The sequence below is a fragment of the Lithobates pipiens genome, unplaced genomic scaffold (assembly GCF_037356315.1).
Source record: "Lithobates pipiens isolate NorthernLeopardFrog02 unplaced genomic scaffold, aLitPip1_a1.2 Scaffold_18, whole genome shotgun sequence".
Classification (NCBI taxonomy): Eukaryota; Metazoa; Chordata; class Amphibia; order Anura; family Ranidae; genus Lithobates; species Lithobates pipiens.
Genome location: NW_027507758.1, coordinates 619,128,227 through 619,155,311, shown reverse-complemented (window position 1 = coordinate 619,155,311; position 27,085 = coordinate 619,128,227). Strand labels below are relative to the sequence as shown.

The window sequence follows — 27,085 nt, the reverse complement described above, 5'->3', positions numbered from 1 at the left end:
TCCCAGCTCTATCCTTCTCCCCAATCCCATACCGGCTCCATCCATTCCCCGATCCCATCTCAGGTCCATCCACCATCCTGATCCCATCCCAATTCTATCCATCCCGGCTCTATCCTTCCCCATGATCCCATCACTGCTCCATTCTTCCCCCAGATCCCATCCTTCCCGCTGATCCCATCCTTGCTCCTTCCATGCCCCCTGATCCCATCCCTGCTCCTTCCATGCCCCCTGATCCCATCCCTGCTCCTTCCATGCCCCCTGATCCCATCCCTGCTCCTTCCACGCCCCCTGATCCCATCCCTGCTCCTTCTATGCCCGCTGATCCCATCCCTGCTCCTTCCACGCCCGCTGATCCCATCCCTGCTCCTTCCACGCCCGCTGATCCCATCCCTGCTCCTTCCACGCCCGCTGATCCCATCCCTGCTCCTTCCACGCCCGCTGATCCCATCCCTGCTCCTTCCACGCCCGCTGATCCCATCCCTGCTCCTTCCACGCCCGCTGATCCCATCCCTGCTCCTTCCACGCCCGCTGATCCCATCCCTGCTCCTTCCACGCCCGCTGATCCCATACCTGCTCCATCCACCCCCGCTGATCCCATCCCTGCTCCATCCACCCCCGCTGATCCCATCCCTGCTCCATCCACCCCCGCTGATCCCATCCCTGCTCCATCCACCCCCGCTGATCCCATCCCTGCTCCATCCACCCCCGCTGATCCCATCCCTGCTCCATCCACCCCCCCGATCCCATCCCTGCTCCATCCACCCCCCCCCGATCCCATCCCAGCTCTATCCTTCTCCCCCATGCCTCTTTCCTCTGCAAGTCACGGGGGGGGGTTGCTGTCGGAAGAGAGAGAACATTCAGTTGCAGGAGTCCTGGGGTGCTGCTGGTGGGACTCGGGAATGCGGAGAGAGCCCAGAGTAGGAGCGGGGGAGGAGGTATGAACACTCACTTCCACACTACACTGTGGTAACCTGTCCTTAACTCTAATCAGCCACTTTGTAGAGTGGTGTGCTGCTCCCTGCCTCCTCCTCTGTGTACAGGAAAACACAGGAGGAGGGGGTGGGTTAATTGCACTCCGTTCTGCACTGTGTGCCAGGGAGAGATGCTGGCTGCTATTTGATGTGTTGCTCGCACCGAGACGCCGCACACATTCCAGTCAGCCCTGATTTGCTGTGACTCTGGGACAAGGACCAATTTCCGGGATGATCCCCTGGAATTGGGGATGGTTGGGAGGTATGGAATTACTGTTTATTATGTTACTTTATAGGGCACACTGGGCACTTGACTGGTGGACCAGGGCCACCAGGCCACATGTCTTTCTGGGGCTCAAGGCAGCAGGGCTGCTTCTAGAGCCTGTGCCACTCATCTGGCCTCTCAGCCAGCCGCCAGTTCTTTTCAGCCAAGGGGGCAAAAACTACAGGGCAGCTAAACTGTGACCATTAAGAGGGACGAGCTGGAGGAGATGCTGGACCAGAGGGAAAGGGAGCGCGGCTCCCCATGCACCTGGAATGCATATAGAAAAATCTATCTCTGCATTTTCCTCCTGCAGCCTCTAAATGCCTCCTCTCCCTCCCACAGGTATTAAAAGGCTGCAGGAGGAAAATGGAGAGATTGATAAATCTATATGCAGCGGCTCAGCTGCTCCTCCTATTCAGCTTCTTTCTGCTGCCCCTCTCGGGGCCCTCCCACAATGCTCTCCCTTCTGCTTCCCCCCAGTGCTCTCCCTTCTGCTTCCCCCCAGTGCTCTCCCTTCTGCTTCCCCCCAGTGCTCTCCCTTCTGCTTCCCCCCAGTGCTCTCCCTTCTGCTTCCCCCCAGTGCTCTCCCTTCTGCTCCCCCCCCCCAGTGCTCTCCCTTCTGCCCCCCCCCAGTGCTCTCCCTTCTGCTCCCCCCCCAGTGCTCTCCCTTCTGCTCCCCCCCCAGTGCTCTCCCTTCTGCTCCCCCCCCCCCCAGTGCTCTCCCTTCTGCTCCCCCCCCCCCAGTGCTCTCCCTTCTGCTCCCCCCCCCCCAGTGCTCTCCCTTCTGCTCCCCCCCCCCAGTGCTCTCCCTTCTGCTCCCCCCCCCCCCAGTGCTCTCCCTTCTGCTCCCCCCCCCCAGTGCTCTCCCTTCTGCTCCCCCCCCCAGTGCTCTCCCTTCTGCTCCCCCCCCCAGTGCTCTCCCTTCTGCTCCCCCCCCCAGTGCTCTCCCTTCTGCTCCCCCCCCCCAGTGCTCTCCCTTCTGCTCCCCCCCAGTGCTCTCCCTTCTGCTTCCCCCCCCCCAGTGCTCTCCCTTCTGCTCCCCCCCCAGTGCTCTCCCTTCTGCTCCCCCCCCCCAGTGCTCTCCCTTCTGCTCCCCCCCCCCAGTGCTTTCCCTTCTGCTCCCCCCCCCAGTGCTCTCCCTTCTGCTTCCCCCCAGTGCTCTCCCTTCTGCTTCCCCCCAGTGCTCTCCCTTCTGCTTCCCCCCCCCCCAGTGCTCTCCCTTCTGCTCCCCCCCAGTGCTCTCCCTTCTGCTCCCCCCCAGTGCTCTCCCTTCTGCTCCCCCCCAGTGCTCTCCCTTCTGCTTCCCCCCCCCCCCCCAGTGCTCTCCCTTCTGCTTCCCCCCCCAGTGCTCTCCCTTCTGCTCCCCCCCCCCCCAGTGCTCTCCCTTCTGCTTCCCCCCCCCCAGTGCTCTCCCTTCTGCTTCCCCCCCCCCCAGTGCTCTCCCTTCTGCTTCCCCCCCCCCCCAGTGCTCTCCCTTCTGCTCCCCCCCCCAGTGCTCTCCCTTCTGCTCCCCCCCCCAGTGCTCTCCCTTCTGCTCCCCCCCCCCAGTGCTCTCCCTTCTGCTCCCCCCCCCCAGTGCTCTCCCTTCTGCTCCCCCCCCCCAGTGCTCTCCCTTCTGCTCCCCCCCAGTGCTCTCCCTTCTGCTCCCCCCCCCAGTGCTCTCCCTTCTGCTCCCCCCCCCAGTGCTCTCCCTTCTGCTCCCCCCCCCAGTGCTCTCCCTTCTGCTCCCCCCCCCAGTGCTCTCCCTTCTGCTCCCCCCCCCAGTGCTCTCCCTTCTGCTCCCCCCCCCAGTGCTCTCCCTTCTGCTCCCCCCCCCAGTGCTCTCCCTTCTGCCCCCCCCCCCCAGTGCTCTCCCTTCTGCTCCCCCCCCCAGTGCTCTCCCTTCTGCTCCCCCCCCCAGTGCTCTCCCTTCTGCTCCCCCCCCAGTGCTCTCCCTTCTGCTCCCCCCCCAGTGCTCTCCCTTCTGCCCCCCCCCCCAGTGCTCTCCCTTCTGCCCCCCCCCCAGTGCTCTCCCTTCTGCTCCCCCCCCAGTGCTCTCCCTTCTGCTCCCCCCTCCAGTGCTCTCCCTTCTGCTCCCCCCTCCAGTGCTCTCCCTTCTGCCCCCCCCCCAGTGCTCTCCCTTCTGCCCCCCCCCCCAGTGCTCTCCCTTCTGCCCCCCCCCCCCAGTGCTCTCCCTTCTGCCCCCCCCAGTGCTCTCCCTTCTGCCCCCCCCCCAGTGCTCTCCCTTCTGCCCCCCCCCCAGTGCTCTCCCTTCTGCTCCCCCCCCAGTGCTCTCCCTTCTGCTCCCCCCCCAGTGCTCTTCCCTTCTGCTCCCCCCCAGTGCTCTTCCCTTCTGCTCCCCCCCCAGTGCTCTTCCCTTCTGCTCCCCCCCCAGTGCTCTCCCTTCTGCTCCCCCCCCAGTGCTCTCCCTTCTGCTCCCCCCCCAAGTGCTCTCCCTTCTGCTCCCCCCCCAAGTGCTCTCCCTTCTGCTCCCCCCCCCCAAGTGCTCTCCCTTCTGCTCCCCCCCCCCAGTGCTCTCCCTTCTGCTTCCCCCCCAGTGCTCTCCCTTCTGCTTCCCCCCCCAGTGCTCTCCCTTCTGCTTCCCCCCCCAGTGCTCTCCCTTCTGCTTCCCCCCCCAGTGCTCTCCCTTCTGCTTCCCCCCCCAGTGCTCTCCCTTCTGCTTCCCCCCCCAGTGCTCTCCCTTCTGCTTCCCCCCCCAGTGCTCTCCCTTCTGCTTCCCCCCCCAGTGCTCTCCCTTCTGCTCCCCCCCCAGTGCTCTCCCTTCTGCTCCCCCCCAGTGCTCTCCCTTCTGCTCCCCCCCAGTGCTCTCCCTTCTGCTTCCCCCCCCCCCCAGTGCTCTCCCTTCTGCTCCCCCCCCAGTGCTCTCCCTTCTGCTCCCCCCCCCCCAGTGCTCTCCCTTCTGCTCCCCCCCCCCCAGTGCTCTCCCTTCTGCTCCCCCCCCCCAGTGCTTTCCCTTCTGCTCCCCCCTCCAGTGCTCTCCCTTCTGCCCCCCCCCCAGTGCTCTCCCTTCTGCCCCCCCCCCCCAGTGCTCTCCCTTCTGCCCCCCCCAGTGCTCTCCCTTCTGCCCCCCCCAGTGCTCTCCCTTCTGCCCCCCCCCCCAGTGCTCTCCCTTCTGCTCCCCCCCCAGTGCTCTCCCTTCTGCTCCCCCCCCAGTGCTCTTCCCTTCTGCTCCCCCCCCAGTGCTCTCCCTTCTGCTCCCCCCCCAGTGCTCTCCCTTCTGCTCCCCCCCCAGTGCTCTCCCTTCTGCTCCCCCCCCAGTGCTCTCCCTTCTGCTCCCCCCCCAAGTGCTCTCCCTTCTGCTCCCCCCCCCCCAAGTGCTCTCCCTTCTGCTCCCCCCCCCAGTGCTCTCCCTTCTGCTTCCCCCCCAGTGCTCTCCCTTCTGCTTCCCCCCCCAGTGCTCTCCCTTCTGCTTCCCCCCCCAGTGCTCTCCCTTCTGCTTCCCCCCCCAGTGCTCTCCCTTCTGCTTCCCCCCCCAGTGCTCTCCCTTCTGCTTCCCCCCCCAGTGCTCTCCCTTCTGCTTCCCCCCCCAGTGCTCTCCCTTCTGCTTCCCCCCCCAGTGCTCTCCCTTCTGCTTCCCCCCCCAGTGCTCTCCCTTCTGCTTCCCCCCCCAGTGCTCTCCCTTCTGCTCCCCCCCCCAGTGCTCTCCCTTCTGCTCCCCCCCCCAGTGCTCTCCCTTCTGCTCCCCCCCCCAGTGCTCTCCCTTCTGCTCCCCCCCCAGTGCTCTCCCTTCTGCTCCCCCCCAGTGCTCTCCCTTCTGCTTCCCCCCCCCCAGTGCTCTCCCTTCTGCTCCCCCCCCAGTGCTCTCCCTTCTGCTCCCCCCCCCCAGTGCTCTCCCTTCTGCTCCCCCCCCCCCAGTGCTTTCCCTTCTGCTCCCCCCCCCAGTGCTCTCCCTTCTGCTTCCCCCCAGTGCTCTCCCTTCTGCTTCCCCCCAGTGCTCTCCCTTCTGCTTCCCCCCCCCCCAGTGCTCTCCCTTCTGCTCCCCCCCAGTGCTCTCCCTTCTGCTCCCCCCCAGTGCTCTCCCTTCTGCTCCCCCCCAGTGCTCTCCCTTCTGCTTCCCCCCCCCCCCCAGTGCTCTCCCTTCTGCTTCCCCCCCCCCCCAGTGCTCTCCCTTCTGCTTCCCCCCCCCCCCAGTGCTCTCCCTTCTGCTTCCCCCCCCCCCAGTGCTCTCCCTTCTGCTCCCCCCCCAGTGCTCTCCCTTCTGCTCCCCCCCCCCAGTGCTCTCCCTTCTGCTTCCCCCCCCCCAGTGCTCTCCCTTCTGCTTCCCCCCCCCCAGTGCTCTCCCTTCTGCTTCCCCCCCCCCCAGTGCTCTCCCTTCTGCTTCCCCCCCCCCCATTGCTCTCCCTTCTGCTTCTCCCTTCTGCTCCCCCCCCCCCCCCCCCCAGTGCTCTCCCTTATGCTTGTCAGAAACCATGAATCAGACAGAGACAGAAGTACAATTAAATCACACTTGTTTATTAAATAAAAAATAAAAAGGTAAGTAGAAAAAGCGTAGTTAAAGCATAGCCAGAATCCAGTAACCAGATCGAGTAGTCAGCCAGTCCAGCGTTCAATAACCAGATCGGGTTATCAGCCAGGCCAGAAGTCAGGGATCCAGGTGAAGCAACAGCAAGCAGGATAAGGAGCTAGAAGAGATGTCAGCAATCCAGTCTTAAAACAGAACTGCAGGAGATGGTTTCTTGTGATGTGACCAAGGCAAAGGCAGAGATGAAGTGAGCTGGACAGCTTTAAGTAGGCGGATCAGACGAGCAGGATTAGGAACAGCTGGGTAACTGTGGAGAGAGATGAGAGCTGGCAATTAGCTGACAGCTGAGCAGCCAGCCCAGAGAAGGAAGCGCTAAGCAAGCCTTGACAGTACCCCCCTCCTCAATGACTCATCTCCCTCGGAGAGCCACCGGGCTTGAGGGGAAAACGTCTATGGAATTTGCGGAGGAGGACAGGGGCATGTACATCCGAGGATAAAACCCAGGAGCGTTCCTCCGGACCATACCCCTTCCAATGCACCAGATACTGTATGCGCCCACGGAACCTATGGGAGTCAACAATGGATTGTACCTCATACTCCTCATGATTCTCAACCTAAATAGGATGAGGATGGTGGTAAATCAGTTATAGACCAACGCTTTCAATAAGGAGACGTGAAACGCATTTGAGATGCGCATACTAGGAGGAAGGTCCAACGCGTAAGCCACTCGGTTAATCCTGTGAAGGATACGGAAAGGCCCAATAAACCGAGGTGCAAACTTCAGTGAGGGAACACGAAGCCGGAGGTTGTGAGATGGCAGCCAGACCCTGTCCCCAACCTGGTAGTAGGCGAAGGCCATGAATTCAGAAGATACAGTCAATCCACTTGTTGGTAATATTTTTTCCAGATTGGATGAGCAAGATCACCGCATAGATCAGTTTGCGATGGTGTTACAAATGCTCCTGAGTCGCATGGCTCACCTGGAAACCCCCACTGTGGCTGCTCTGGTACAACGTGAGTTGCAGGCCGTCCCTGCTGCTGCGCCAGTCTCTGTGCAGGCACCCGCCTTGAGTATTACCTCTATAAGAGGTATGTCTGGTTCTGCTCTGCTTCCCCAGAGATTTGGGGGTGATCCAGTTCAATGCAGAGGGTTTCTCAACCAGGTTGAGATATACTTTGAGATGCTGCCCCAGGCGTTTCCCACAGACAGAAGCAAAGTAGGTTTTGTGATATCTTTGCTTTCTGAGAGAGCCTTAGCCTGGGCAAACCCTCTATGGGAGACGCAAAAACTTGTTGTCTTGAGTTGCCCTGAGCTTGTGGCCTCCTTTTAAAAGGGTATTTGACGTTCCTGCACACTCCGCTTCTGCTGCCAAGTGCCTCATGTCCATCAGAGTACAAGAACTGTTGCCGACTACGCCATTGAATTCCGTACTCTGGCAGCAGAGGTTGCTTGGAACAATGAGGCCCTCGTAGCTGCTTTTTCTCGTCTCTCAGATTCCATCAAGGATGAGACAGCAGCCCAAGATATACCCACTGAGCTGGAGAGCTTGATCTCGTTTGCCATCCTCATTGACTCCAGACTCAGAGAAAGACTTTCTTTTAAGGAGCACTTGCGGAAGCCTACGAGCTGTGTAGTCCCACCCATGCCTCCCTCACCTCCCATGCGTCCTGGTACCGAGTCGGTCAGTGAAGATGAACCCATGCACCTGGGCTTCACGCGTCTCTCTGTGGATGAGAGAGACTTTAGGAGGAGGGAGAGATTGTGACTTTGTGGCCAGGCAGGTCACTTTTTGAAGTCTTGTCCTACCCATCCAGGGAAAGCCCGAACCTTGAGGTCCTATCATGGACAGACCTTAGGTGGCGTTGTTTCGTCCCCAGTTATCCAGAAGGATAAGCCCCTGGTTTCGGTCACCCTTTCTTGTGCTGCGTATTCCATCGAGATACAGGCTCTAATCGACTGTGGGGCTGCAGGCCTGTTCATTGATGCTGCATTTGTTTCGCAGCACTCTATTCTGCTGCAGCTGCGTGACACTCCACTTGCCATTGAGGCTCTTGACAGGAGACCTTTACAGCCTGCCCATGTGACTCATGAGACAGTTCCATTGTCCATGGCCGTAGGGGCTCTTCACCATGAGATAATCCAATTCCAAGTTATTTCCTCACCCAGGTTTCCGCTGGTTATTGGTTATCCTTGGTTACAGAGGCACAACCCCTCTTTTGATTGGCTCCATGCTGAGGTTCTCTCCCGGTCACCACAATGCAGTGAGACATGCTTCCTGAACCAGAGGAGTACCGTGATTTTAGCGATGTCTTTGATAAAGGTCAAGCCGGTAGTTTGCCTCCACACCGGTCTTATGATTGCGCAATTGACCTTCAACCTGGTTCCATACCTCCTTGTGGCCGGGTTTACCCTTTTTCGGCCTTGGAGGATAAAGCCATTGAGGAGTATGTTGTTGACGCACTTTCTCGTGGTTTCATCCGCAAATCCTCGTCTCCTGCTGGTGCTGGTTTCTTCTTTGTGAAGAAGAGGAGAGGTGAACTGAGACCTTGTATAGATTATAGGGGTCTCAATCGTGTTACGATTAAGAATGCCTACCCGATTCCATTGATTACAGAGTTATTTGACCGCCTCAAGGGAGCAATGGTTTTCATTGACTTGAAAGACAGCTTGACTTGAAAGGGGCAAACAATCATGTGCGCATTAAGGAGGGCGACGAGTGGAAAACTGCGTTTAATACCAGAACAGGCCATTATGAATACCTGGTAATACCTTTTGGTCTTTGTAACGCCCCGGCAGTTTACCAGGAATTTATTAACCATGTTCTCCGAGATTTGTTGCAGTTATGTGTGGTGGTTTATCTCGCTGATATCCTCATATTTTCCAAGTCCCTGGAGAGCCGCCACACAGATGTCTGTCATGTGCTTCAGAAACTAAGAGAGAACAATCTCTATTGTAAACTGGAGACGTGTGAGTTCCATCGTGAACAGGTTACATTCCTGGGCTATGTCATTTCCACTGCTGGTTTTTCGATGGACCCAGAGAAACTTTCAGCAGTCCTACAGTGGCCTCGACCCGTGGGTTTACATCCTCTGCAGCATTTCCTGGGCCTTCGCCTACTGTCAGAAACCATGAATCGGACAGAGACAGAAGTACAATTAAATCACACTTGTTTATTAAATAAAAAGGTAAATAGAGTAAGCGTAGTCAAAGCATAGCCAGAGTCCAGTAACCGGATCGAGTAGTCAGCCAGTCCAGAGTTCAATAACCAGTTCGGGTAATCAGCCAAGCCAGAAGTCAGGGATCCAAGTGGAGCAGCAGCAAGCAGGATAAGGAGTCAGAAGGGATGTCAGCAAACCAGTCTTAAATTAGAACCGCAGGAGATGGTTTCTTGTGATGTGACCAAGGCAAAGGCAGAGATGAAGTGAGCTGGACAGCTTTAAGTAGGCGGATCAGACGAGCAGGATTAGGAACAGTTGGGTAACTGTGGAGAGAGATGAGAGCTGGCAATTAGCCGACAGCTGAGCAGCCAGGCCAGAGAAGGAAGGGCTAAGCCAGCCCCCCCCAGTGCTCTCCCTTCTGCTCCACCCCAGTGCTCTCCCTTCTGCACCCCCCCTCAGTGTTCTCCTTTCTGCTTCCCACCCCCCTCGTGCTCTCCTTTCTGCCCCCGCCCAGTGCTCTCCCTTCTGCTCCCCCCCCCCGCCCAGTGCTCTCCCTTCTGCTCCCCCACCCCCCCCAGTGCTCTCCCTGCAGCTTCCCCCCCCCCAGTGCTCTCCCTGCAGCTTCCCCCCCCCCCAGTGCTCTCCCTGCAGCTTCCCCCCCCCAGTGCTCTCCCTGCAGCTTCCCCCCCCAGTGCTCTCCCTGCAGCTTCCCCCCCCCCAGTGCTCTCCCTGCAGCTTCCCCTCCCCCTGCTCTCCCTGCAGCTTGCTTCCCCCCCCCCCCTGCTCTCCCTGCAGCTTCCCTCCCCCCCCCGTGCTCTCCCTGCAGCTTCCCTCCCCCCCCCCCCGTGCTCTCCCTGCAGCTTCCCTCCCCCCCCTGTACTCTCCCTGCAGCTTCCCCCCCCCCGTGCTCTCCCTGCAGCTTGCTTTCCCCCCCGTGCTCTCCCTGCAGCTTGCTTTCCCCCCCCGTGCTCTCCCTGCAGCTTGCTTCCCCCCCCCCCCCCCGTGCTCTCCCTGCAGCTTGCTTCCCCCCCCCGTGCTCTCCCTGCAGCTTGCTTTCCCCCCCCGTGCTCTCCCTGCAGCTTCCTCTGCCTGCAGCTTTCCCCCCCCGTGCTCTCCCTGCAGCTTCTCCCCCCCCGTGCTCTCCCTGCAGCTTCTCCCCCCCCGTGCTCTCCCTGCAGCTTCCCCCCCCCCGTGCTCTCCCTGCAGCTTCCCCCCCCCCCGTGCTCTCCCTGCAGCTTCCCCCCCCCCCCGTGCTCTCCCTGCAGCTTCCCCCCCCCCCCCGTGCTCTCCCTGCAGCTTCCCCCCCCCCCCGTGCTCTCCCTGCAGCTTCCCCCCCCCCCCGTGCTCTCCCTGCAGCTTTCCCCCCCCCCCCCGTGCTCTCCCTGCAGCTTTCCCCCCCCCCCCGTGCTCTCCCTGCAGCTTTCCCCCCCCCCCCCGTGCTCTTCCTGCAGCTTTCCCCCCCCCCCCCCCCGTGCTCTCCCTGCAGCTTCCCTCCCCCCGTGCTCTCCCTGCAGCTTCCCCCCCCCCCCGTGCTCTCCCTGCAGCTTCCCCCCCCCCCCCCGTGCTCTCCCTGCAGCTTCCCCCCCCCCCCCCCCCCCGTGCTCTCCCTGCAGCTTCCCCCCCCCCCCCCCGTGCTCTCCCTGCAGCTTCCCCCCCCCCCGTGCTCTCCCTGCAGCTTCCCCCCCCGTGCTCTCCCTGCAGCTTCCCCCCCCCCCCCCGTGCTCTCCCTGCAGCTTTCTCCCCCCCCCCCCGTGCTCTCCCTGCAGCTTTCTCCCCCCCCCCCCCGTGCTCTCCCTGCAGCTTTCTCCCCCCCCCCGTGCTCTCCCTGCAGCTTCCCCCCCCCGTGCTCTCCCTGCAGCTTCCCCCCCCGTGCTCTCCCTGCAGCTTCCCCCCCCGTGCTCTCCCTGCAGCTTCCCCCCCCCGTGCTCTCCCTGCAGCTTCCCCCCCCCCGTGCTCTCCCTGCAGCTCCTCCCCCCCCCCCCCCCGTGCTCTCCCTGCAGCTTTCCTCCCCCCCCCCCCGTGCTCTCCCTGCAGCTTTCCTCCCCCCCCCGTGCTCTCCCTGCAGCTTTCCTCCCCCCCCGTGCTCTCCCTGCAGCTCCTCCCCCCCCGTGCTCTCCCTGCAGCTTCCCCCCCCCCCCCCCCCCCCGTGCTCTCCCTGCAGCTTTCCTCCCCCCCCCCCCGTGCTCTCCCTGCAGCTTCCCCCCCCCGTGCTCTCCCTGCAGCTTTCTCCCCCCCCCCCCCGTGCTCTCCCTGCAGCTTTCCTCCCCCCCCCCCCCCCCCCCCAGTGCTCTCCCTGCTGCTTCCCCCCCCCCCCCCCCCCCCAGTGCTCTCCCTGCTGCTTCCCCACCTCCATCAAGATAGAGAGTGGGAAAGGGGCGGTAAACTTGTCATGATCTGCTCAGTCTAAAATGGCTAATTAACGCCTTCCATCCCCATCCTAATATTGTACAACCAATACAATTCTCTTTCTACAGAAAACCTGTATAGATCACATGACCACATCAATGAGGATGGAGGAGGACCGGAGTCGCATTAATGAGAAGATACTACACCTCACCCTGGAGATCATCTTCCTGCTTACCGGAGAGGTGAGGAGGATTCTGGGAGGTCACATGACATCACTCTTATCTCTATTAATAAAACGCAGACCTGACCGGAGAGGTGAGGAGGATTCTGGGATTCTAACATTCCTATTGGGTTCCCAATACAGAGCTTTCCTATTCCGAAGTATAGAGACCATATAACCATCACAGTGCCTCCATGTGACTCCCTAAAACCTGAGAGACACAACATGGAGAAGATTCTAGAAGCCACCAAGAAGATGATGGAGCTGCTGACAGGAGAGGTGAGTGGTGCCGGGAATTCTGGGACATTATCCATTACATTATCTGCATTGTTACAATTTCTGTCACTTTTATTATATATTCAGAGTGGAAACCTGGGAGATTCTAAAGTTGAGGTTAAAGAAGACATAAAAGAGGAGGATAATGAGGATGGGGTGATGGAGGGATCTAATATTCTAAAAGGACACAAAGATCTGTACCAGGACAACACGGTGGAGTCATCCAAATACAGAAACCCACCAGAGAGATGTCGCTGTCCTCTGTATTCCCGGGATTCCGCACAGGAAGGCCACACCATCCCTCACCATTACAAGGTTGTTGGAAGGAAACATCTGGAATATGGATTTTTTTTATATGATGTCAAAATGTTAAAGCTTGTATTTTACAGATGATATTGATATTCTCTCACTTCCTTGGTTTAGGGTGAAGATCTGATAGATGTAAAAGTTGAGGTTAAATCAGAAGAAGAAGAGAGGTATGTGAGGGATGATCAGCAGTCTATGGAGGAGGATGGAATAATGGGGACATTTATAGAGGAGGACACTCCTACAGAGATCAGCACAGGTGGGTCATTAACACTAAATACATTCCTCCACCCATACTGCTCACTGATTGGTCCAGAGTAGGGCAAGGACTGGGTGATATCAGCCTGTAATCCCCTGGTCACTTTCCTGAGCTGTGTTCCCCGTCCTATATTCCTGTATTTCTCTCGGATAATCTTCCTTCTCTGTGCTGCAGACACAATTTATGTATCTAGACTGGATTTATGTTGATTCTGGGTTTCGGCTAGCAGGGAAATGTTGATTTTCTTCACGTTCATTGCTAGACCTTGTCACTTGGGGCATGTGTCTTGGGTCTTCTTCCCCATGCCCGCGTCTGGTAAGATCTCTGACAGAGCAATTCTCCCAGGGTTACTTGCTCTGTTGTTTGCTGGCTGTGCCGGGTGGAGGGATATGTCTGTATAGTCTCAGACCCAAGTTACTGAGTGCAGTCTCAGGAGATGGGAGGCAGCGGTGAGGGATCTCTGCAACTTTTCTCAGTTAAGTAAACATTTAGACTACTGATGATTACTCAAAGCCAACATTACACGTCCTGACCATTATATTATATATGATTTACGTTGGACATTATGTAGTCTTACGCCTTGCACTTTATACGCTATGGCAGTGTTCTCCAAACTGATGCCCTTTTACCTGCTTTTGTCTGGCCCTTGGGGCACTATTTCATCCACTGACACCAATGATGGGGCACAATTCTTCCCAATGAAACTAAATTATGGGGCACAATTTCTATCAACACCAATGATGGTCACAGTTCCACCCAATGACACCAACAATTGGGCCCAATGACACTAATGATGGGGCACAATTCACTTCCAGTGGCACCAACGATGGGGCACAATTCCTCACAATGCCACTAACGATGGGGCATTGTTTACTTCCACTGATGCCGGGACATTTTCTACTCCCCATATCCACAGTCTGTCCCCCCTTAAATCTGCAGGACAGTAAACTGGCCCACTGTTTAAAAAGTTTGGAGACCCCTGCTCTATGGTATGTAGAGCTCACCCCCGGAGGGGTCACTGGAAATAAACAGGTCTCCCTTACCTGTAAAGGCTTCCAGCCCAGGTAACACTGTAGTGTCCTTCAGCAAATGTCTTTAAGTCTAGGTTCTATCAAGTCCTCAACAAAGGACTCCCAAGGACAAAGGCCCCAGGACTGAACAGCCCTCCTAAACATTTATCTTCACCCCAGCCACCTTCTGGGACCCCTCTCCCAGGAAATGGCTGTGGTTAGATGAATATTGATAACCCAGTGGTTGACCTTCCTAATCCTTTTTCTGAAAGCTTCTTCCAGAGGCAGGCAGAAGCAATCAACAACCAGAGATCTGAGCAGATATAGAAAATAAATGAAGAAATGGATGCGCACCACGGCTCGTTCAAAAAATCCATTATTGGTGTCACATTGGGGAAACTCCAACAGGCTGCATGGTTGATGCCTTTCACATGCTAAACATGTGCTTACTCATAATCATCAGGGTTATGATTAAGCACATGTTTAGTGTGTGAAACCTGCCAACCATGCATCTTGTTGGTGTCCTGGCGTGTCACATTAGGTGTGCAGCTCTTTCTTCATTTATTGCTATACATGGAGGTGAGCCGGGTTGGGCACTCGATGCATTTTCCATTGTGATTCTTTGCCTTACCTGGAGTGGCGGGTTGTCTTCTTTCAGATATAGAAAATAGATGGCTGCTCTACTGAGTACAGCAGAGCAAAAACTAAATTTATCCAGCCTAGGGCAGGTTGATACATGTACATTGCATATTTTTGATACTATATAAAGAGGAAATAAAACCCATAAATTTCCCTGCACGGCATGACCCCAGCTAGAAACTAGACAGCGTGCCCTTTCTAAAGTGCGCATGCCCCGAATACGCAAAACAACTCATCGAACGGGAATTGTAAATATCTCCTAAACCGTGTGGGTTTAGGAGATCTTACCAGCACCTACAGGTAAGCCTTAATCTAGGCTTACCTGTAGGTGAAAGTGTGTTGTAAAGGGTTTACAACCACTTTAACTATAGTGTCTTGTACAATAAGTTATGTTATACTCCTGACCCCTGCACTATACACTCTATTGTACGTTACATACTCCTGACCCCTTCTCTATATGCTCTATATCAGTGGTCATCAACCCTGTCTTCAGGGCCCACTAACAGGCCAGGTTTTATGTATTACCTTGGGGAGATACCGACTAGAATACTGCAATCACTCAGCAGCAAATTATATCACCTGTCATGTACTTCAGTTATCTTGCAAACCTGGCCTGTTAGTGGGTCCTGAGGACAAGGTTGATGACCACTGCTCTATATTGTACATTAAATATGGTGATTGTGGCTCCTGCGCTAATAGGAGTATTAAATAAAATGATTAAATAAAGCAAATGCTGCACACACCGTATGAGCCAAACCAAATCTCATATAAAGTGCATAAGTGATAAATATAAATGGTGCTGCGTTTCTACCGTGAGAGTGAAAGTTTAGAGGGATCAAAAAAATCACCTCTAACGTAAATTAGAATATGTTACCAGAATTACATAATACCTAGAATAACAAAATATATATATATATATATATATATATATATATCCCTAAAAATACCAGAAATCGATAAAAAAAAATATATATATATATATATATACACACACATATACACACACATATACACACACATATACACACACACACATATATATATATACACAAGTGCAAAAGTGAATAAATAAATTGAAAGTAGAAATTAAATACAATGTGAACTATATATCGTAAAATATATCCCAATAAAGTGCAAAGGAAACACAGTGTCACATAAAGTGCAAGAAAATTATTATATAGCAAACAATAAAACAATTCTTGAGTTATTGCTAGAAGTTATTCATCCGTGCCAAACCCAGTGCCACAAACATCCCAGTGCCACAACAAGTGTTCACCAACCAGTGTGTGAATTCAACAATTACCTTACAGCTGTAAGGTAAACAGCATGAATAGTAACTCCTGGAGTGGATGGGAAGGAGGAGACACACAAACCACCGTCCAGTTCCTCTAATGGCAACCCACAATGTCCGTGATGGCTGGGGGAGGGTACTCAAAAAACAGACAGGGAGCCAGCCATAGTATAGTATTTTTTTTTAAAAACAAATTGATTTATTAAAAATACAGGCTACTCACAAATAAGAAGGAGGCAATTGCACATAGAAAACAAACGCCGATCGGTCCACTCGTGCGTGCTACGTCACTTCCGGTGTGACGTAGCAGGCACGAGTGGACCGGTCGGCGTTTGTTTTCTATGTGCAATTGCCTCCTTCTTATTTGTGAGTAGCCTGTATTTTTAATAAATCAATTTGTTTTAAAAATTTTATGTAACATGGTATTTGCACAGCGATTTTTATTTTTTCAAACGCAATTTTTTGGGGGGGGGGGGGGGGGAGAAACACTTTCCTATATTTAGAAAAATTAAACTAAAATTAGCCCAATTTTTTCTTTTTCCTCCAAATGGAGCGAAGGGCACCCCGAAGCCGGGAGTTGGATGCACGCATGTGCAGAGCACAACCTCCAATCACGGCAGCGCTGGAAAGCGGCCCGGCGAGGGCTTAACGCTCCTGCGCTCTGCGGCGGGTCTATCGGAAGGCTGCTGGGTAGAGGGGGGAGGAGCAGCCGAAAGCAGCGCAGGCGCGTTGCTGGCGGGACATCAGCTGGGTGGAGAATGCAAGCAGGCGTAGCTGCGTGCTCATGGATGTGGTGCATGCGTAGGACACGGGAGGATACACAGGATTCTAACGGACCGGCAGGGGGGAAGGTGCAGACTAGGGGTGCAACGGATCAAAAAACTCACGGATCGGATCGTTCCTCGCATCAGAGTCACGGATCGGATTAATTTTCGGATCAGCAAAAAAAATAACACTATCCCCGCCCCCCACAGCCACATAGTGTTATACCTTTTATTTAAACAAAACAATGTGGCTGTGGGGGGCGGGGATAGTGTTATACCTTTTATTTAAATAAACAATCTCCCCCCCCCAATAAAATGCAGCTTATTACAAGCATAAAAACATAGTCAGCATATCACTGATGATTTGCGCCAAGCTCACCACTGATCAAAGTTCCTCCAAACAGACCGCCGTGATGAGTCCCGGGGTGCCTATTGGCGCAAATCGTCAGTGATCTGCTATGTTTTTATGCTTGTCATAAGCTGCATTTTATTGGGGGGGGGGGAGATAGTGTTGTGCCTTTTTATTTAAATCAACAATGTGGCTGTGCCAAGCAAGTGGAAAGGCATAGATAGGATTAGATAATAACTAACTACTATCTAATAGATAGTAGTTAGTTATTAGGTTAGATTAGGTAATAAATGTAGTGGTACCTGCATAAAAGAAGTTTTGAATGAGGGCAGGCAAGGCATCCAGCGTGACCCCTCCAGAATTCATTCACTTGGGCTGACACAGGCTGAATGCCGCGCTGGGGGTGACGTCAGCGCGCAGCTCTCCGCCGCCGAGTGTACCAAGATGGCCGCCAGCTCCGGAGCTAGGCCGAAGCCGCGGTCTTTCCTAAAGCCGCGGCCCTGCGGATCACATGGTGCAGACCAACTAATCGATAATGAAAATCGTTGACAACGATTTTCATTATCGATTATTATCGATAATATCGATTAATCGTTTCAGCCCTAGGGCTAATTAGCCTACTCGGATCACTTCAGTCAGTGATTCTCTTTCATGCAGAAAAGAATATTACTGGGATGATGCCTGTAGGTGCAGGCATCATCCCGGCATAACCGCTGAAACCCTAGGACGTCCATGGATGTCCTATAGGCATCAAGTGGTTAAACAGAAAGTGATAATGAGGGAGGAGTCAACCCAATGATGGGGGTCTTCAGGATCAGTCCAGTCTTCATCTTGGTTGTTCTCCCCCCATCCTCACTCTCTGACCTCCTGGTGGGGCTCAGCCCTGCTGTTATTCATGACTAAATAAGGAAGTGCAGTACTTCTTCTGGTGGGAAGATGGCAATGAGTGGTAAAGGGGATGGGGACACCTGTCCTATAATCACTGTCACTCCTATAAAAGATATGTGGCAAAGGTGCAGCGCTGTACTAAATAAAGTCATGTTCCCGAACTGTTGTGGTGATATCTGAAAGCCACCACCAATACCTAATCACACTGACTCTTACCCTAAGGTAAAGACAATTAAGCAGTAGGTAACATCTCATGGCAATGTCAGCAGTCCTCAGCTCAAAGAATATCACTGTCAGAAACCATGAAATCAGGCCGAGACAGAAGTACAGTTAAATCACACTTGTTTAATAATAAAAGTAAAGAGAACAAACGTAGTTAAAACATAGCCAAAGTTCAGTAACCGGAATGGATAGTCAGACAAGCCAGAAGTCAGGGATCAATGTAGTGGAACTGCAAGCAGGATCTGGAACCAGAAGGGATGTCGGCAAAGCCAGTCTTGAACAGGATCGCAGGAGATAATTTCTGTGATGTTGACCAAGGTGATGGCAGAGCTCCTCTGGACTGGACAGCTTAAGTAGGCAGGACTAACGAGCAGGATAGCATCAACAGCTGAGTAACTGTGGAGAGATAGGAGCTGGCAATTGCCGATAGCTGAGTGGCCATCTCAGAGAAGGAAGGGCTGAGCCCAGCCCTGAACAATCACTTCCTCCTGAGCGAGATTAGACTTGCACCAATAGGCAGGTAATGGATGCCAATTTGAATATGTAATCCACCAACAGCCCATGCGAATGCCAATAGGAACATCCACCACAACGATACTCTCAAGAAGTGAATAAAATAAATCTCATTGCGCAGACATCCCAAACAAAGGTTTATTAAAACAAAGAAGTATAACTCACATTCCCACAGTAGAATCACACGCATGTGGAAAACGACCAGTGTTTCCAAACGGCAAGATGGCCGCCGCATCCCAGCACGTACCCACGTCACATGTTCCAGCTCCTTCCTACGCGTTTTGTCATTGCATGACATCGTCAGGGGTGACTCCTATAAAAGACAGAGGGAGAATGGGCGTTGGGGGTAGATATACCCCCATGTGCACAATAACGTAGAAACAGATACTAATAACATACAATAGTGTTGATTTATGAAAGGCAAATCCACTTTGCGCTACAAGTGCACTTGGAAGTGCAGTCGCTGTAGATTTGAGGGGAAAATCTGAAATGAGGGGAAGCTCTGCTGATTTTATCATCCAATTATGTGCAAGCTAAAATGCCATTTTTTATTTTCCTTGCATGTCCCCCCTCGGATCTACAGCGACTGCACTTCCAAGTGCACTTTCAGTGCACATTCAAGTGCACTTGCAGTGCACTTTTAGTGCAAAGTGGATTTGCCTTTCGTAAATAACCCCCAATATGTCTAAAATAATTTTGACTTTATTTTTATACAATATAAAAAGCATATGTTGCTTATCGATGTAATACATTACAAACAAATCTGTGCAGAAAGTCTGCTAGAAGGGTCAACGTGTTTCACGGATCAGTCGCTTTGTCAGGACCAGTAGAGTTGGGCACATGGAGATTGATAAATCAGACAATGTAAAAATAGATCTAGAACAAAAACAAAGAAAATCATACATCATATCAAAAAATACAAACATGTTATTAGAGTGTTGGTACAGGTCAGATCATAGCATTTTATCAACAAATGGCTTATGTCTTTCATATTACATATCAATTCATCACTTTGGGAAGAAACAAGCACACTTGCCCAAAATGGATGTAGTATAATATACTAGGTGTCCATGGAAGGAAAAAAGGGTCAATGATCTCAGAATTATAGCCTGCTGGCCCGTGGGAGGGCAACCATCAGGTTAAATTATCAGGGCCAGGTAAACAATATCAACTAAAAAAAAAGGGAATGGTATTAGCTAGCAAGAGGGTTCATCACTGTATCAGAATAGGCCAAGCTAGAGATGTACTACATAGCCCCTATTCATCAAAGCCTGTGTATATATAAAATAAGGGGAATTGCTTACCCAAGATCTGAGTTGATATGTACAGTTGCAATAAAAAGTATGTGAACCCTTTTGAAATGATATGGATTTCTGCACAAATTGGTCATAAAATGTGATCTGATCTTCATCTATGTCACAACAATAGACAATCACAGTCTGCTTAAAGTAATAACACACAAAAGAATTAAATGTTACCATGTTTTTATTGAACACACCATGCAAACATTCACAGTGCAGGTGGAAATAGTATGTGAATCCCTAGACCAGTGATGGCGAACCTTGGCACCCCAGATGTTTTGGAACTACATTTCCCATGATGTTCCACTATACTGCAGAGTGCATAAGCATCATGGGAAATGTAGTTCCAAATCATCTGGGGTGCCAAGGTTCGCCATCACTGGCCTAGACGAACGAGATCTCCAAGAGCTAATTGGAGTGAGGTGTCAGCCAACTGAAGTCCAATCAATGAGATGAGATTGGAGGTGTTGGTTACAGCTGCCCTGGCCTATAAAAAAAAAAAAAAACACACACCAGTTCTCGGTTTGCTTTTCACAAGAAGCATTGCCTGATGTGAATGATGCCTCACACAAAAGAGCTCTTAGAAGACCTACGATTAAGAATTGTTGACTTGCATAAAGCTAGAAAGGGTTGTAAAAGAATCTCCAAAAACCTTGCTCTTCATCAGTCCATGGTAAGACAAATTGTCTACAAATGGAGAAAGTTCAGCATTGCTGCTACTCTCCCTAGGAGTGGGCGTCCTGTAAAGATGACCGCAAGAGCACAGCGCAGACGGCTCCATGAGGTGAAGAAGAATCCTAGAATGTCAGCTAAAGAGTTACAAAAGTCTCTGGCATATGCTAACATCCCCGTTAGCGAATCTATGATACGTAAAACACTAAACAAAAATGGATTTCATGGGAGGATACCACAGAAGAAGCCACTGCTGTCCAAAAAAAACATTGCTGCACGTTTACAGTTTGCACAAGAGCACCTGGATGTTCCACAGCAGTACTGGAAAAATATTCTTTGGACAGGTGAAACCAAAGTTGAGTTGTTTGGAAGAAATGCACAACACTGTGTTGAGAAAAAGAGGCATAGCACACCAACATCAAAACCTCATCCCAACTGTGAAGTATGGTGGTGGGGGCATCATGGTTTGGGGCTGCTTTGCTGCGTCAGGGCCTGGAGGGATTGCTATAATCGAAGGGAAAAATGTATTCCCAAGTGTATCAAGACATTTTGCAGGAGAACTTAAGGTCATCTGTCCACCAGCTGAAGCTCAACAGAAGATGGGTGTTGCAACAAGACAACGACCCAAAGCATAGAAGTAAATCAACAACAGAATGGCTTAAACAGAAGAAAATACACCTTCTGGAGTGGCCCAGACAGAGTCCTGACCTCAACCCGATTGAGATGCTGTGGCATGACCTCAAGAAAGCAATTCACACCAGACATACCAAGAATATTGCTATACTGAAACAGTTCTGTAAAGAGGAATGGTCAAGAATTACTCCTGACCATTGTGCATGTCTGATCTGCAACTACAGGAAACATTTGGTTGAAGTTATTGCTGCCAAAGGAGGTTCAACTAGTTATTAAATCCAAGGGTTCACATACTTTTTCCACCTGCACTGTGAATGTTTGTTTACATGGTGTGTTCAATAAAAACATGGTAGTTGTCTATTGTTGTGACTTAGATGAAGATCAGATCATAATTTATGACCAATTTGTGCAGAAATCCATATCGTCATTCCAAAAGGGTTCCCATACTTTTTATTGCAACTGTATATGATATCGTAGTGAATCAAAGTTGAAGTCTAAGTAGATTGTAATGCATGGACTGCGATTGAGGGGCTCACTGCACTATACTGCCATGAGAAAAATCCAAGCTTGGACCACTCATATAAATAAAGTGATTTGTCCACCTCAAAAAAAAATAATGGTAACCATGCTTACCCTTTTAGGTGTGAAAGATGGATGAATGACGCATAAATCGGCAATCATTCAAAATCCCAAATGGGGCCCAATTGGCTCAGACAAATAGGTGCAAGCCACAGTCAAATCAAAGAGGTCCTCTTCACAGAGGGATAACCCACACACAATCTAAGCCCTTGTACACACGGTCAGACATTCCGACGGAAAATGTCCGATCGGACCGCGTTGTCGGATAATCCGACCGTGTGTGGGCTCCATTGGATTTTTTCAGTCGGAATGTCCGACCAACAAAGTTTGAGAGCTGGATATAAAATTTTCCAACAACATGATCCAATCGGACTTTGTCCGATTGTTTGTAGAGAATTCTGATCGGACAAAGTGCCACGCGTGCTCAGAACAAATTCCTAGACCAAAGCTATTGGCTACTAGCCTGAACGTAGTCCAGTCGTAACTAAAAAACGTCATCACGTTGCGTACGGTCGGATTTTCCGACAACTTTGTCCGACCGTGTGTATGCAACACCAGTTTCGGAAAAAAATCCGTCGGACAAAATCCGACGGATTTTGTTGTCGGAATGTCCGACCGTGTGTACAAGGGCTAAGAGGATTCGGCAATAAACGGGCAGTTAGACGGGGGGGAAAAAAACAAACACTCCTGCCAGAGTAAATACGGTCTAGAAAGTAGCCTTATATCAACCAAAAGAGGGTTACCTTGTATAGAGATCCGAGATAATGTTTCACCCCTCCTTCCATGATAGCAGCACCATCCTGAATGGGAGTGAAGTCCTATAAAAGACAGTTCTCGTTGTTTCCTCACTCTCTGACTAAGGTCCATGAATAAAGAAATGATCTGGTAGGAGATCAGAGGACCCATTTACTAGTTACTTTGAGGGTGGAATTGTAAGATCCTCAGAGACAAAGCTGCCTGATGTGGGCGGAGTCCTGGTTTAGGGGAACCAATCAGCTCATGTCTAGTAATAATCTTTGTATTTCTATTTTAGTAGATGGACGGGAGATGAGGAAAACCTCAGAGGATTGTCTCACTTTGTCTCCAGACTGTAAAGTAGAAGATGAGGACATCACACAGTATAGTCCAGGAGAAAACCCGACTACCTCAAATGTCCATCCGGCACCACACAGTGTAGATGGACCATCGTATTCCTCTTATCCTGAGGAACCTCAGACTGTGAGGGATGGTGCCGTCCTTCCAACGGAGAAGAGCTCTTCCTGTACTGAGTGCGGGAAGAGTTTCAAATTTCAAAGCCATCTTAATCTGCATAAAAGAACTCACACAGGTGAGAAGCCACATTCTTGCCTCGAGTGCGGGAAATGCTTTTCACTTAAGTCCAATCTTCACAAACATCAGAGTTCTCACACAGGGGCAAAGCCATATCCCTGTCCCGAGTGTAGGAAAACTTTTGTAAATAAATCACAACTTGCCGTACATCAGAGGTTTCACACGGGGGAGAAGCCATATTTCTGTTCCGAGTGCGGCAAATGGTTCGTACAAAAATCTACACTTGTTCTACATCAGAGATCTCACACGGGGGAGAAGCCGTACCCTTGTCCTGAGTGCGGCAAACGTTTTTCAGCCAGGTCTGTACTTAAACGGCACCAGCGGGTGCACACAGGTGAGAAGCCGTATTCCTGTTCTGTTTGCGAAAAATCTTTTAAACACAAATCTCATATTCTCACACATCAGAGATCTCACACTGGGGAGAAGCCGTATTCCTGTACTGAGTGCGGGAAATGTTTTTCTCGGAAAACCAATCTTCACACACATCAGAGAGTGCACACGGGAGAAAAGCCGTATTCCTGTCCTAAATGCGGGAAATGCTTTTCATACAAGTCTGATTTTAACAAACATCAGAAATTGCACACAGGGGAGAAGTCTTATTCTTGTCTGTGTGGGAAATGTTTTGAACTAAAATCAGAGCTTGTTTCACATCAGAGGTCGCACACCGGTGAAAGCCACATACCTGTCCTGAGTGCGGGAAATGTTCTTCAGGGAATTTCCTTCTTACAGACATCAGAGATTGCAAATGGGGGTAAAGTCGCTTTTCTAGTTCTGAGTGCGGGAAATGTTACTCACTGAAGCCCTGTCTTCCTGTACATCAGGGATCCCACACAACCCTCGAGGTGTATAAGTGCCTTGAGTGCAGGAAATGTCTTCTATATGAATGTTGCTGGACATCACAGCTCTCATGTGGGGAAGAAGCACACCCTGATATACACCTCAGATATACTCCATGGCTGATCTTCATCATGTAAGAAACAGTTGATAAGGAGATCAGAGATCACCAAAGACATGGATGAAGTGTTGTACCGTGTTGGCCATTGAGAGTCATTACCTTTTCACTGGCTATGTCAACTTTGTCAAACACTCGAAAGCCTTTTTCTTTTCTTTTTTAAAATGTTAAATCGAGCCATCACAAATGTTGGTGATTTTTTTTATTACATATAGTGATTTCCTATGACCATTGGCTCCATCTGTAGGCATAATGTGGTATTATTCTTTTCCTGATGGTATTTCAGGAATAATATTCCATTACGGCCACTAGATGGAGCTCACTATTATAGGAAATCACTGTGTTAATTACATTATGAATCAAATTTATCATAGCTGGGCAAATGCTTACCACGCTCGACCAACAAGTTTTTTTACTTAGCGACCCCCTTAGTTTACTATGTCAGGCACGATGACTTTATTTTTTACCTCCATTCACACGGAAGGAATATACATGCACTTTCAGTGGATGAATGGCTATGCAATTTTTTATGAACAGACCCCTAAATGTCAGGAGATGTTTAGGCTCCATTAACACTTGAACGATTCCAAAGTTGCGCCGACTTTGGAGTGCAACTTTGACGCAACTTGGAATACGATTTTGGCTTTGACCAGTGATAATGGACAACTGTGGCATTTTGTATAACATTGAGGTACGACCTTCACGTAACTTTTGAGGGTTAACACTGAAGTCCATTGTCCTGACGTTGCATGAAAGTCAGACCAAAGTAGTGCATGACCTACTTTTGAAGTTGCTACAACTTTAAGTCGCACGTATATGACTGGTTATCATTGGAAAACATGGGGAACAACTTGTCATGTAACTTCGGACATCAAAGTCGCATGACAAGTCACACAAGTGTGAATGGAACCTTAATTAAAGTATGTAGAAGTTAAACGAATAGACCTCCTAGCGATGTTATTATCAGGCTGCAGCTAGGGGGAGCTCTAATGTTTTAGAGTGTGACCACTTGGGAATGATTCCATGTAGTTCGCATTAACCATTTCACTGCTAGAGCTGTTAAAAAGCACATTTTGGCCTGAAGATTAGTTAAAACCCCCAAACATATATTTTCTGACAGTAGAGGCCCTGGAGAATAAAATGCTGGTAATTAAGGTGTTCCTCATACACAAATTTCACCTTAACCACTTTACAACCGCCCTATTGTAGCTTTACGTATATATTCATGATCACGCACTTCTGGGTCATGGGCACAAAAGCTTGGTGGGCGCTGGTGGACATTGCAGGAATCCATGCCTTCTGTACTGACAGAAGTGTCCTCTCGCCACTCCCGGGGCTGATGACTCTGCGCGGTGCGTCCGGGCTCAATATGTTGAGATTGCCCATTTGCGTTGGATTTGCGTGTGCGGAAAAGGAAATCGGCGAGATTGGAATGGGGACACCGACAGCGCGGACGTAAAAGCCAAATCCACAGGCCTGTCAGTGTCCTCATTCCAATCTCACCACCTTCCGGGCAGTGTGAGCATGCACGAATCCAATGCGCATGCGTAGCCTCAACATCTTGAGCCTGTCCACACCGCACAGGTGCGCGACATCAGCAGCGGACACCCACTTCCTGGAAGTGACGGCGCTCTGTCGGGAACGCCGGAGGGGGGGTGGTCAATCATAGTGGTGTCAGCTGTAAGCGGCCTCACAAGTTCCCCACCCTGTCTACTATAATAGAGCATGTCTCACTCTTTCCAAGCTAGCTGGCAGAATTATTTGCGTGAGGCTCCTGCTACATAGTATGAAAGTACCCAAAGTATTTTTTTTATTTCTCTTTTTAAGGCTTTTGAATTTTTTGATTGCAAACGACATGTGAATATACTATTGTTCTTCACCTCTGTCTCCTCACAGGCCCTATAAGGGGCTAATTTGTTCCTCCTAACACCACCCAGTTCCTTCCTATATGCCCATTGATTTTAAACCCAGATATGTTTCATACCTTGTTTCCCAGAGAAAATAAGCCCAGGTCTTATATTAATTTTGGGAACAAAAGACACAGTGGGGCTTATTTTTGGAGTAGGGCTTATATTGCAGCCCTCCTAGAAAATAACAGTAAGTCTTATTTTCAGGGTAGGTCTTATTTTTGGGGAAACACGGTATTATCATACCTCGCTGTATTTAGAAAAATTTTGTTATGTTCGTTTATGCTTTTATTTTGCGGTACTTGCATCATTTATTGTGGGTTCATTTTATTGATCAACCTATTACTGAATCTGACTGATCCAACACAACAGGCACACTCAACGCTCAATATATTATCTTTACTCATAGACATAGCCTTACATGGTGGGACTTGTTCTGGCCGTTTCCCATCTGGTCATCACTGATCCCCATGGGTCATTGGGCCCGCCCCACACCGATACCCTATCAGGTTTCCATATCTGCTTTATTCACAAGTTCATGAGTTTAACATGTTTTCACTAATACTGTATGGACATTGTTATTGTTTTGCTAATTAGTTGAATACATACTTGCTGTCATTATTTTTTAAATATCTAGGATTGTCCCCTGAGGAAGACTACGCTTAGTTGAAACACGTTGGGAGTTTTTGGTGGATATGTAATCATTGGAATAAATGTTTGTTGTCTCTGCTCCCTGTGAGGCAAGCATGAGATACTTTTTCAAAAATGAGATTAGGATATGGATTGTATAGATTTAATTATTAACCTATTGTATAATAAACATTTTCTAATTTTATATAAAAAAAAAAATCTGGTTTTATTTCTATTGCTGCAACAAAGTCTCATGGGAGATACTTCTGGTTTTGATATTTGTGGGGAAAAAAGGACATAAATTTTATTTGGGTACAGCGTCGCATGACCGCACAATTGTCTGTCAGTTAAAGCATCGCAGTGCCGTATCACAAAAAAATAGCCTTGTCAGGAAGGAGGGTAAATATTCCGGAGCTGAAGTGGTTAATATCCAGGTTTATTTTCAACTTTTCCCCCATTTTCTATGTCGTGGCCTTTTCTACTATACTTTTGTTATAATAATGTAACACATGGTGTATTGTATTGTACAATGATTAATAACTACTCCATCTCCACTTTCCAGACAAGTTATTTTCCTGACCAATTGTATTTATACCTTCTTTTTTTTTTTTTTTTTTCTTCTTATGTAGCACCCTCTAGTGTGCTACTAGATTATTATAGGAAACTTTGTCTGACTCATAGTTTGTGAGTCTGAAATTAGGTCAGGGTTTACTGCAGGTCAGGCTGGATGACTCACAGATGCAGGCCTCTGGTACTGCCCCCTGGATCTGGAAGTTTGGAGAAACATCTAGAAGTTAGTGGACGAAAGTGAGGAGGACTGATCTGCATACTTGGGGGAACTTGGCCAATCCCCAGGCAAAATGATCTGGCAGGATAGCCAAGTCAACCCTTAAATACGGAGGCACCATGCCAACAGGGGAATGGGGTGAAAGATGGAGTGCTAGGGAGACTGTCAGTGGCCTAGGAGGGGACCCCTGGGTCCGGGGGGGCTCTGCCTCCCGGCTGGGCTTGGGAAAATACTAACATTATTACAATTTGGAAAGTAATCTTGCCTAAGGAGCAGCAGAGTAGGTACATCAGCACACCCAGGGTTTTGCAAGGGGAGCGACTGCCACGTGTGGCAAGCCTTTCAGAAGCACAGC

General features: G+C 50.8%; 1 protein-coding gene across 1 annotated transcript in view; it reads left to right on the top strand.

The window, feature by feature from the left end:
* The window catches only part of LOC143986848 (uncharacterized), a 99,588-nt gene extending 73,452 nt beyond the window's left edge, over positions 1-26,136 (top strand). Inside the window, 5 exon segments of the mRNA XM_077485257.1 lie at positions 11,332-11,445; positions 11,568-11,702; positions 11,787-12,014; positions 12,123-12,264; positions 22,159-26,136. Coding sequence (XP_077341383.1) covers positions 11,332-11,445; positions 11,568-11,702; positions 11,787-12,014; positions 12,123-12,264; positions 22,159-23,252 — 1,713 coding nt within the window. The 3' untranslated portion in view covers positions 23,253-26,136.
* The last annotated feature ends 949 nt before the right edge of the window (positions 26,137-27,085 follow it).